This window comes from Cetorhinus maximus, chromosome 21 (genome assembly GCF_964194155.1).
Source record: "Cetorhinus maximus chromosome 21, sCetMax3.hap1.1, whole genome shotgun sequence".
Classification (NCBI taxonomy): domain Eukaryota; kingdom Metazoa; phylum Chordata; class Chondrichthyes; order Lamniformes; family Cetorhinidae; genus Cetorhinus; species Cetorhinus maximus.
The window spans coordinates 54,472,160-54,484,171 of NC_135899.1; the positions used below are offsets into that span (position 1 = coordinate 54,472,160).

Sequence of the window (12,012 nt, forward strand, 5' to 3'; positions counted from 1 at the left end):
GAGTTGGGACATGTTTTTAATTCAAAAATAAAGTTTTTTTTAATGTTTATTTGCTTTAGGGAACCTCATCCTGCTCGTGGATGAGGTTTATGAAAAAATGTAAAGGCCGCTTGGCCTTTTTGCCTGCCCGTCAACAGTTAGGTTGGATGGGCAGCATAAATTTGACTTTAATTAGATTGTTAATGGCCTTAATAGGCCTTTTAATTATCGGCGCACGCCTGCCGGACGAAATATCGCGAGACTACGCAATGACATCAGGACACATGCCTGACATCATCGCGCGTCATTTTATGCTCAGGTGTGTTGGGCGCACACCGCACGCCAAGCGTAATATTCTGCCCATGTACTTGGAAAGGGGAAAAAAGCATGGCTATGGGCAAAAGAGGAGAGAAATGGGACTAATTGAATAGGTGCAATGACCTGAATGGTCTCTTTCTGTGCAGTATAATTCGATGAAATCTAACTTTGGCAATGATTTGTACCATAACTCTAGATTTACAAACTTTTCAGTTGTATATTCAGTACTGATTTATGTTATCAACACAATCTCACAATATCCACTGAAGAAACCACATGCAGGTACCCATAATAAGAAGGAATTGAGCCATTTGTGTTATTTGTAGCATACACACATTGCACTAAAGCAGAGTAATCCAAGAATTCTAATAAGCCTTTTATTGTTTTATAATGGATATATAAACCACTTTGCTATTTTATTGTTATAAAGAGTGTTATTCCCTCTGCCATAAACAGAATCTTGACAATGTTCTTCTGGTGCAGTTTGAAGTCATATACAACCATACCGTGAGTGATTACACAAGCTTCTGAAATCACTGGAGCAATAAACTACTCTATATTGAACCTATAAACAAAGTTCTAATGGGGATAACTATGACTGTAACTCTGCAGCAAGACAGGTATTTAAACGATGAGGTGATTTAAAAATTCCAGGTTTCTACACATGCAGAAATCGATTCCCAGTTTAGTCTACTGATCATCCCTAACTGAAATAACAAGTGAATTTGGAGGACTGTTTTCTAATTTCACTCATGCTGAGTGTTTGTATATCACAGTCATGTCAAATGTTTGTGTGGGTTCAATGTGAGGTATAAGGTATGTTTATGGGTAAATTTCAATGCTTTGTGTTATGAGCCTGGAAGATGCTGGGCTGTATTACTGCACTGTGCTGGGTTAGCTCATTTCAGAAGGACTGCCTAAATTGGTTACAAAACTCCTGGGAATATCAATCAGCATTCCCACTCCTGATAACTGTCCAGTCACCTATGCTGGAAGGCTGAGTGGGTGCAGATTCAGGCTCTGAAATGAAACTTGATATCAGTTTGGCGGAATCACAATCATTTCACTCTGGGACCTGTCATGTGCCACTGATGAAAGAAAAAGACTTACCCAAAGTAGAGTTAAATTATCCCTACAAGTACTGTCTATATTCATGTAATATAGTGAAGAGGTAGGAGTGTGCTTCAGAGTTCAAATGGTACCGATAAAGCTTCACTCTCGTCATTTATGATTTTAGACAAGCATCTCAATGTATCATTGTCTTGTAACATGCTCTGGTTTAAGTGTTATCTATTATTTACATGGGAATAATTATCAATGTACAAAAGGATTTATCACCAAACTCTTTTGTTGTCTTGTCTGACGCACCAAAATCAATGATGGCCTTCATTACTTCCTCACCAAAATATGAATGCACCTTCTCTGAACAGATTTAATCCATTAGATTAAATTTGATAACCTTAGCACCAAGGAGAGTAAATCCCTTATTTTAGACAGTACATTTCAGTCAGCTGTGAATCTAAAAGAGTTGTTGCTCACTATCCAGCCTATCATGTTTTTTTCTCAACACTTATTTACAACCTCTGAGTTTTTTTAATATAAAGTAACAGGATGCAAATAAATGTTTGGAAAAGCAAAATTAACTTTCAGACTCTCATCTGATTCAGAGAAATCTGTTGAGCCAAATGTTTTTAATAATAACAGAATATGTTGGAAAAGCTCAGGTGTGGCAGGATCCATGGAGAGTGAAACAAACTTAATGTTTCAGGTCAGTGACGTTCCATCAAAACTGTGAAAAATTAAAAGCATATTAGCTTTTAAGCAAATCAAAGGTGAGGAGGGTAGGGAGAAGAACAAAACAGAAGGTCTTTGATAGGGTGGAATACAGGAGAGGTTAAATGACGAAAGATATGATGGTGCAGGACCATAGAGAGTGGTAATGGAGCAGCTAAGGAAACAAAAGGTGTGTCCAGATGAGGTGTGAATGGCAGAATGCTGAACAACTGTCATCAGAAAGAAAACAAAAGCAAGAGAAAATTGAGAGCAAAACCAAAGCCTACAAAGAAAATGAAAACAAAATGGGGCCAGAGGTTACGGCCTGAGATTGTTGAACTCAATGTTGGGTCCAGAAGGCTGCAAAGTGTTGAATTGAAAGATGAGGTGCTGTTCCTCAAGCTTATGTTGAGCTTCATTAGAACAGTGTAGGAGGCCAAGAACCAAAGGAGACAAGCGTGACCACAAGGTGGTGAATTAAAATGATTGGCCACTGGAAGTTCAAGGTTATGCTTATGAACTGAACAGAGGTGATCCCAACTTATGTTTGCTCTTCCCGATGTAAAGCAGGCCACATGTGAGCAGTGAATACAGTATGCTAAACTGAAAGAAGTAGTTGACCTGAAAGAAATGTTTGGAGCCATGGATGATCAGCAGAGGGGAGGTGAAAGGGCAGGTGTTGCACCTTCAGTGCTTGCATGGAAATGTGCCATAGGAATGGGACTTGGTATTGGGATGACTGAGGAGTGGACCAGGGTGTTGTGGAGGGAATGGTCCTTGTGGACTGCTAAAAGGGGAGGGAAGGGATTGAGATAAAGGTAAGTAGTCACTTGTGGGAGTAGTGTATCGGCCCCCTAACAGTAGTTACACAGTAGGGCAGGGTATACAGGAAAAAATAAATAGGCTGCGTAAGAAAGGTACTGCAATGATTATGGGTGACTTTAATCTACACATAGATTGGGTGAATCAGATAGGCAAAGCCTGCCTGGAATATGAGTTCATAGAGTGTATTCAGGACAATTTTTTAGAGCGGTATGTTCAAGCACAAACCAGGGAGCAGGCTATTCTGGACCTGATAATGAGTAAGGAGACAGAATTAATCAATAACCTCATAGTTAGATAGCTAGATGACAGGGATCATAACATGATAGAATTTAATATTCAAGGGGAGAAGTGTGAATCTAAGACTAGTGTTTTAAACCTGAATAATGGTAAATATAAGGGTGCAAAAGCAGATCTAGCTAAAGTGAATTGGGAAACTAGGTTAAAAGGTAGGGCAGTAGAGATGCAGTGGCAGGCTTTTAAGAAGATATTAAATAACACTCAGCAAAGATTTATCCAAGAAAGAAAGACAATTTGAGAAAGATGCATCATGCATGAATAAGGAAGTTAAGGAGAGCATCAAATTGAAAGAAACAATGTACACCTCTGCAAAAATTAGTGGCAGGTCTGAAGCTTGGTCAAATTTTAAGAACCATCAAAGAATGACTAAAAAAAAACTAAAGAGGGAGAAAGAAGCATATGAGAGGAGGCTACTTAGTAATATAAAAGCACATTGTAAGAGTTTCTACAAGTATTTAAATAGGAAAAGAGTAACTAAAGCTAGTGTTGATCCTCCAGAGAGTGAGGCTGGGGAATTGATAATGAAAAACAAGGAAAGTGCAGAAGTGCTGCACAGGTATCTTGTGCCTGAGTAAGACATAGAAAACTTACCAAAGATTCTTGAAAATCAAGAGGTAAATGGGACGAAAGAACTTAAAACAATCACCATCGCTAGGGAAAAGGTGCTGGGAAAACTATTAGACCAAAAGGCTGACAAGTCTCCAGGACCATATGGCCAGCATCCTAGGGCAGAATTTTGCTCTTGGATGGTGGGCAGGCCCCACCGGCTCGGTGGTGGATGGACATTTTGAGTGGGCGGGCCAATTAATGCCCGCCCAGCAGCCTGCATGACAAGAAGCGCTATGCGCTTCCTGTGCGGGGTGGTGGAGGGATTCCCCATCTATCAAAGTGTGCTCTTTCGCACATGCGCGCGAAAGAGCACACTGCTCCCTGAGGCAAAGTGCTGTCTCAGGGAGTTTATTGACAGATAAGAAAAATAAAAAAATAGAGAAATATTAAAATTATTAACATGTCCCCCTCATGTGACAATGTCACACGAGATGGGACATGTTAATAAGAAACACAAAGTTTATAAAATTTTTAAAAAACGGACATGAAACTTCATCCCGCCAGTGGATGAAGTTTCATGAATAATCTGGAGCCCACTGGGGCTCCTGGCCTGCCCACCAGCCTTAAGGTTGGACGGGCAGGTCTTTCATTATCTTAATTAGCCTGTCAATGGCCTCAGTTGGCCATTGACAGGTCAGCGGGCGGACAGCTGATTTCGCTGTCCACCCGCCTTCCTAAAAATTTAAAGGGACTGGGATGACGTCGGGGGTTCCTCCCGACGTCATCCCGCGTCATTTTCCCCTCGGTGGGTGGGCCCCGCCTCCAAATCGCCGAGGGGAAAATCCTGGCCCTAGGGTATGAAAAGAAGTGGCTACAGACAGATTAGATGAATTGGTTATAACCTTCCAAAATTCCTTAGAGTCTGGAAGGGTCCCGCGGGCTTGGAAAATAGCTGATGTAACACCTTTATTCATGAAAGGAGGGAGGCAGAAAACAGGAAACTATAGGCTAGCTAACTTGACATCTGAAATTGCTAAACTCCATTATCAAGGAGGTTATAGCAGGATACTTAGAAAATCATAATTTGATCAGCCAGAGTCAACATGAGTTTGTGAAAGAGAAATCCTGTTTAACTAATTTATTAGAGCATTGTTGAAAAACAACATATTTATATGTATGAGAAGAGAGTGCTGATTGGTTGGCCAACCACCAGTCTCTTCTTATACATATAAATATGGTTTCCCCTGACATTGGTATTTTCTTGCATATTGTCTTGATGAGTGCAAGGCGAAAAGCTTTGACTAAAAAAAAGTCTTTTTTGAGCAATAGTTAAGTGCTGTACTACCAAACGACTATTAATATATTAGAGTTTTTTGAGGAAGAAACAAGCAAGGTGGATGAAAGGGAACCTGTAGATGTGGCGTACTTGGATTTCCAGAAGGCATTTGATAAGGTACCACATCAAAGGTTGCTACACAAGATAAGATTACATGAGTTGGGGGGGCGGTGTGGGGTGGGTGTTGGGGGTGGTGGGGGGTGTGGAGAGGAATATAAAAATAGGGAAGTTTAACTGTAACTGTACTGGCATTGGCAAGACCACATCTGGGGTACTGTATCCAGTTTTTGTCTTCATATTTGAAAAAAATATAATTGCGTTTGAAGCAGTTCAGCGAAGGTTCACTCAACTCATTCCTGGGATGAGGGGCTTCTCTTATGAAGAAAGGTTAAACAGGTTGTGCCTACACTCATTGGAATTTAGAAGAATAAGAGGTGGTCTTGTTGAAACATATAAGATCCTGAGGGGATTTGATAGGGTAGATACTGGGAGGGTCATAAGTATGTGGAATTCTCTTACCCAGAAAGCAGTGAAGGCTGGGTCATTGAATTCATTCAAGGCAGAGTTAAATAGAATTTTGATAGGCAAGGAAGTCAAGAGTTATGGAGGACAGGTGGCAAAGTGGAGTTGAGACCACAACCAGATCAACCATGATCTTATTGAATAGTGGAGCCGGCTTGAAGGGCTGAATGGCTTTAACCTGCTCCTATGTCCTATATTCCTATCCGGTAATGTTGAAAGAGTGGAGGTGGGGAAATGGTGGAGGATAATCTGTTGAATACGGAAGCTGGTGGGGTGGAACGTGAGGACAAGGGGAACCCTATCATGGTTCTGGGTGGGAGAGGAAGCAGTGAGAGCAGGAGTGCAGGAAATGGAATAAATATGGTCAATGGCCCCGTCAGCCATGAAGAGGGGGGACATCCTTGGTTAAGGGAAAAGGAAGACATATCAGTAGTATGAGTATGGAAAGCAATATCATCAGAACAGATGCAGCAGAGAGAGAGAAACTCGGAGAATGGAGTAGAGTCCTTACAGGAAGCAGGGTGTGAAGAAGTATGGGTGTCAGTAAAAATTCATTGATGGCCTATCCCCGGAAATGGAGACAGAGAAGTTGTAAGGGATGGGAAGAGTCAGAGATGGACCATATGATGATGAGAGAAGTATGAAAATTGGAATCTAAGTTGTTGAAATTTTCCAGTTCAGGGTGAGAGCAGGAAACAGCACTGATACAGTAGGATGTACTGAAAAAAGGGTGAGGGAAAGTCTGAGGGAACAAGGAATCATCCATATATCCCACAAAAAGGCAGGTATAGCTAGGACCCATATGGATATTCATTGCAACACCTTTTATTTGGGGGGAGTGGAGTTGAAGCAGAAGTTGTTCAATGTGAGAACAAATCCAGTCAGACAGAGGGGGGTAGTGGTGGGTGTGGACTGGTTGGCCTCCATTCAAGGAAGGAGCAGAGAGCTCTCAGACCCTTCTGATAGGGGATAGAGATATACAGGGGTTGGATGATTGGATGTCCATGGTGAAGTGGTGAAGGTTAAGGTGGGAAATTGGAAACTATTAAAATGATGGAGGGCATTGGAAGGGTCATGAATGTGGTAGGAAGAGGCTGGACATGGGGAGAAAAAGTAGAGTCTTGGACAAAGGAAGGCCTATCAGAAACACTGGCATGGAAGCTTGCATCTTCACAACAAATGCAATGGAAAAGGAGAAACTGGGAGAATAGAATGGAGTCCTTGTAGGAAGCAAATAGAGTTAGGCAAGGGAATCAAAGATTACTGGAGGTAAATGGGAATGAGGAATTTGAAACACAAACAGTTCAGCCATGATTTTATTGAATGGTGAAGCAGGCTCAAGGGGCCGAATGGCCTACTTCTGTTCCTATTTCATATGTTCATAAATAGAGTTCTTCTAGCAATGCTCCACATATCCCACAAAAAAGGCAGGGAGACCTAGGACCCCACTGCAGGTACCCATAGCAACACCTTTCATTTGGAGGAAGCGAGTGGAATTAAAGGAGAACTGTTCAATGTAAGAACAAGTTTAGCCAGGTGGAGCAGGGTGGTGGTGGTTGAAGACTGGTTGAAAAAAATCAGTTCAGTCAGGCAGGAACAGGATGAAATAATGAGTCTACCAGGCCAATTCTGTTTGCTGATCTTGGGAAGATGGTAGAGCATGTTGTTCAATGTCGAGGGCTATAAGGTTGGAGCTGTGGAGGAAAGATCTCCAGAGGAGAGGAGGTCAGTGACAGAGTGGAGAGGATGGCTTAATATTTGGTGGTGGTGTCATGGTCCAAGGATAGTAGGAGGATGTGTTGAAGCATTGGCATTCTGGCTCTCTGACCCTGAATGATCTGTCCTAAGAAAAGGCCTCAGATTAATTCCCTCATACCTCACCTCAATGGCTCAGAACGGTGCTGAGCTTTTTTCCCATCGCCTTTGCTTCTGCACTACTTCCTTTGCCAGGAGTCTTCACCCTGGACAAAGGACCCTTTTACTTGTCTCCAGTATTCTCCCTTGCCTTTGACCCCTCCATCTTGCCTCTTATCCTTTCTTGATCTTTTCTTTGAGGACTGCCAGTAGGACATTGGCTACCTTGACTACATTCCTCACACCCTGCTTCTTGCAAGGACAATATTCCTTCTCCAGCGTGTTCTGATGATTCCACATTCCATACTAGAGTTTCCTGAACCGAGGATTCCACCACCACCCTCCCCACCTTCCACCCAACCGTGGTTGATAGGTCCCTCAGCCATGTCTGTCCAATTTCCTGCACTTGTACTCTCATTTCTTCCTCCCAACCTCACAGAACCATAATAGGGTTCTTTTTTCCCCTAAGCTTCCATGCCACCCATCTCTGTATTGAATGCATCATCCTCTGCCACTTTTGCACCTCCAGCATCACCCTATCACCAAGTACATCAGCTCCTCCCTCCCCTTTCAGCATTCCGAAGGGATCATTCCCTCCATGACACCCTGATTCACTTCTCAATTATTCCCAACACCTCCTCCCCTTCCCATGCCACTATTCCATGCAAGGGTAGGAGATGCAACACTTTCCCTTTTAACTTCTCTCTCCTCATCGTCCAAGGCTCCAAACACTCCTTCCAGATGAAACAGTGATTGACATGTACTTTATTTAATCTGATATACTGTACTTGCTACTTATAATGCAGTCTGTTTTACACTGGGAAGACCAAACAAAGATTGGCTGCCTGCTTTGCAGAACACCTCCCGCTAATCTGCGAGTCTGACCTCCAGCTTCTGGTCAGTCAACAGTGCAGTTAGCACTAGTTCTATTTTTTTTTTTTGTAAAAATATACTTTATTCATAAAAAATCTTCAATCACATTCAAAACCATTTCAAAAACAACATTACAAGGGTACAATCCAGGTTAAACTTTTACAAAATGTATCACCAGGTGCATCAGTACAAACAATATTACAATCATTTACAGCCTTTCATTTTGATCTGTACAGCCCGAGGGGCTCTAAACAGTTCCCAGTCTCTCGGTGCGCTGTGGTAGAAAGGTCTTAGACAGCGACCCTTCCCCATTGCGCCTTTGCGGCAGCTGCCCCAAGCTTTAGTGCGTCCCTCAGCACGTAGTCCTGGACTTTGGATTGTGCCAGTCCGCAACAATCGGTCGGGGACAACTCTTTGTGCTGGAAGACCAACAAGTTTCGGGCAGACCAAAGCGCCTCTTTCACCGAGTTGATGATCCTCCAGCTGCAGTCGATGTTTGTCTCGGTGTGTGTCCCTGGGAACAGCCCGTAGAGCACAGAGTCCTGTGTCACAGAACTGCTCGGGATGAACCTCGACAGCAACCACTGCATCTCTCTCCAGACTTTCTTTGCAAAGGCACAATCCACAAGGAGGTGGACAACGGTCTCTTCCCCACCACAGCCACCTCGAGGGCAACGTGCAGAGGGGGTGAGACTCCTGGCGTGTAGGAAGGATCTGACGGGGAGGGCCTTTCTCACCACCAGCCAAGCTACGTCTTGGTGCTTGTTGGAAAGTTCTGGCGATGAGGCATTCTGCCAAATGACTTTGACAGTCTGCTCGGGGAACCTTAGCACTAGTTCTATGCCAAAATCAATGAATGAGCAGGCAGCTCAAAGTTGGCACTTTGCCTGTGTTGCAAACAATGGGCACAGGTCCATACACATCATGATCCCTGTGCCTGTTTTCGAGTCTATCCAATTTAGCCCCCACCATGTCAAAATTGCTTTTCGTGGGCTCTACATTAAATAATACATTTCCTTTCAAGAACTACAAGAAGATCAGCCTCTGACATGTTTTCTCTAAATTCCAGAGGAAGTTATGCAAAACTTTTCAGATAGCAATCTGACATAATTAAGGGTGTTTTAATATGTTAACTCGGATTCCAAAAATCCTGTGTTCATCGGGTGATTTTTTAATGCTTTTGCTGCTAAAACATTTTCAGGAATCCAAAAAATGGAATTAACTTGGCAAATCCTGCAGCCTGGCCCCTTGATGCTGGAATCTGAATTAAGTGAAGGTAATATTATAAGAGCTAATCTAATTATTCATTCCCTGACCATTTGAGTTCCACAGTTGATGTTTTCACATCTCAGCACCACAAGAGCTAAACAGTATTTAATCAGAATCGCATATTTCTCTGTAATCCTCGAACCTTTAGTACTCATTTTAAACAGATATACATCATTTCTAAGGCACCATTTCCATCCATCCTTAATGGAAATCAACCCTACCTATAAACTACTCTGTGGGGGTGAGGGAAAATCTCTCATCTCTTGCTGATGGATTATATTTTTGTGCTTGTGACCTGCAGTTCTGCAAACATAACCCAGAGATAAATAACATTTATTGGGAGTGTAGGTGGGGTATAGGTGGGGGACTTTGTTCAGAATGTGATCTCTAGTAAATGCTTCTAGATAAATATTTGAAACCATAACAGATAGCTGTGTGACCCTGCAGCTTTAACACAATAGAATTGACACCAACTTACAGAACTCAAAGCAATGATGCACTTAAACTGCTGGTAAATCATCTAAATTTACATGAGTCTCACCAGCTTACATAAATTTTTCTTTTCAAACAAGGATGATAAATTTAAATAATCCATTATGTATGATTTAACACTTGTCTACATGATATTGAAACACAGCTGAAAAGAAGCTCATTCATACTGGTGAGAATAAAGCCTAGGAAATATGATTGTGTTAAAAGGAGCGTGTATCCTTACCTTGAAGAAAGTCATGGTGGCTCCATCTTTAACAACCCCATATTCTATTTTTGTTTGTTTAGCCAGGTCATCAGCTGACTCTATGGGGGATTCCATGCGTTCAACCGTTAGGAAAGCAGCCAGGTTTGCAGTATAGGATGAGATGATGATGAGGGTGAAAAACCACCATATCCCACCGATTATCCTTGTAGAAAGGGCTTTTGGCATCAGTTCAGAACCTGGACCAAACACAGGATCAGCCACAAAAATGATTTACTGAGCGAGCAACAGATGTACAATAACTGTTACATGTTTATCAAAAACAAATGCAGAACTACTTTCATTTTCGTTTATTTAAATAAAGCTCTGTTTAATGGGAGAAAGCAAAGTAAATGTTGCATTTTCTGGATCAATAGTGGGCAAGAGCTAAATATAGCATGATAAAAGTAGGGCAAAAAGCCTTGCACACTTGCTCACTCTTTCAGTCTCTTCTACTGATAGATTTGTCTCCAAAAATCCAGTTATCTTGGTTCACTGATTAATGCAGTGATAGAGCCTATAGCTCTTTGCTGACTTTGTGACTCTTTGCAGACTTTTCCACTCACAACTTTCAGCATCTGAGAGGCTGCAGGGAGGGAATGGAAGGAAAATGTTTCCATTCGTGTAGGAGAATTTTCTTCTTGTAATGTACAGCGCAACAGAATAACTGAAAAGGGAGAGTTTTTTTTTAAGTTATAAGTGCCCTGTTGGAAGGTGGAACAATAAAAGAGCTTGAATGTTGAGGCTAATAATGAATCATGGAGCTGCTTTATTTCAGTGGGTGAGCGTACAGAGAAACAACCAAACTTACTGCATACTGCCCAGGTGTACAACTGCTGATACAAGTTAGCTGCCCCTTTTAGAAACTACATAATTTTTATTTTCATTCGCACCAAGTTTTTTCAAAGAGTGACATAGGCACAATGGGTCGAATGGGTTGAATAGCCTCCTTTTTCATTGCACCATTCTATAAGCTAAGTTGAAAATCAACCCCCGAAGTTGAAATTTTCATTCTGGGATGGCAGGGTGCTCCAGCAGATAGGCTGAGTAAGCCCGGAATGAGTGCAGAGGTAGCCAAGTGTGGAGGTGGGCTGGGTGGAAAGCCGATCTTGGTATACCAGCACTGTGTTCAAGTTTTAAAAATAACAATAAAACAAAAAAGAGCCACCCCAAGCCTTCACCGCTCACCACCCCCCCGCACACACTCCATGCTGCATCCATGCCAACTTATGCCACCTCATGCTCCCCATGGCTCCTCATACCATCCATGCCACATGCTCCTCTGCCCAACTCCCATGGCATGTCATACTCTCCATGCCAACCTAAATCCTCCACCCACCCCAATGGCACTTTATAGCCTCTATGCCAACCTATGCCTTTTTGCCTACCCCATGGCCCTTTATAGCCCATTACTAATCTATGCCCTCTGCCCATCCCCATGTCCCTTTATAGCCCTTTATGCCAACTTAGTGCCTGCCCATCCCTACCCTTTGTCCTTACATCTACTATGCCAACTCACCCAGTATCCATCATGGGCAGACTTCAGGAGTCATGCAGAGATGAAATAATGTAAAGTTCTAAGTGCCTATTTGCAGACTGCAATTCAAAAAAACATTCCCATAAAAAACCCATTCACTGCATTGATATTCTTTCAAATAAATAATCTCTTATAAAAACAAATATT

General features: G+C 42.3%; 1 protein-coding gene across 1 annotated transcript in view; it reads right to left on the reverse strand.

Moving 5' to 3' along the window:
* The window catches only part of LOC144695885 (glutamate receptor ionotropic, kainate 3), a 549,188-nt gene that overhangs the window by 60,825 nt on the left and 476,351 nt on the right, over positions 1-12,012 (reverse strand). The window contains exon 13 of the mRNA XM_078566956.1: positions 10,311-10,528. Coding sequence (XP_078423082.1) covers positions 10,311-10,528 — 218 coding nt within the window. The remainder of the gene's footprint in view (positions 1-10,310; positions 10,529-12,012) is intronic.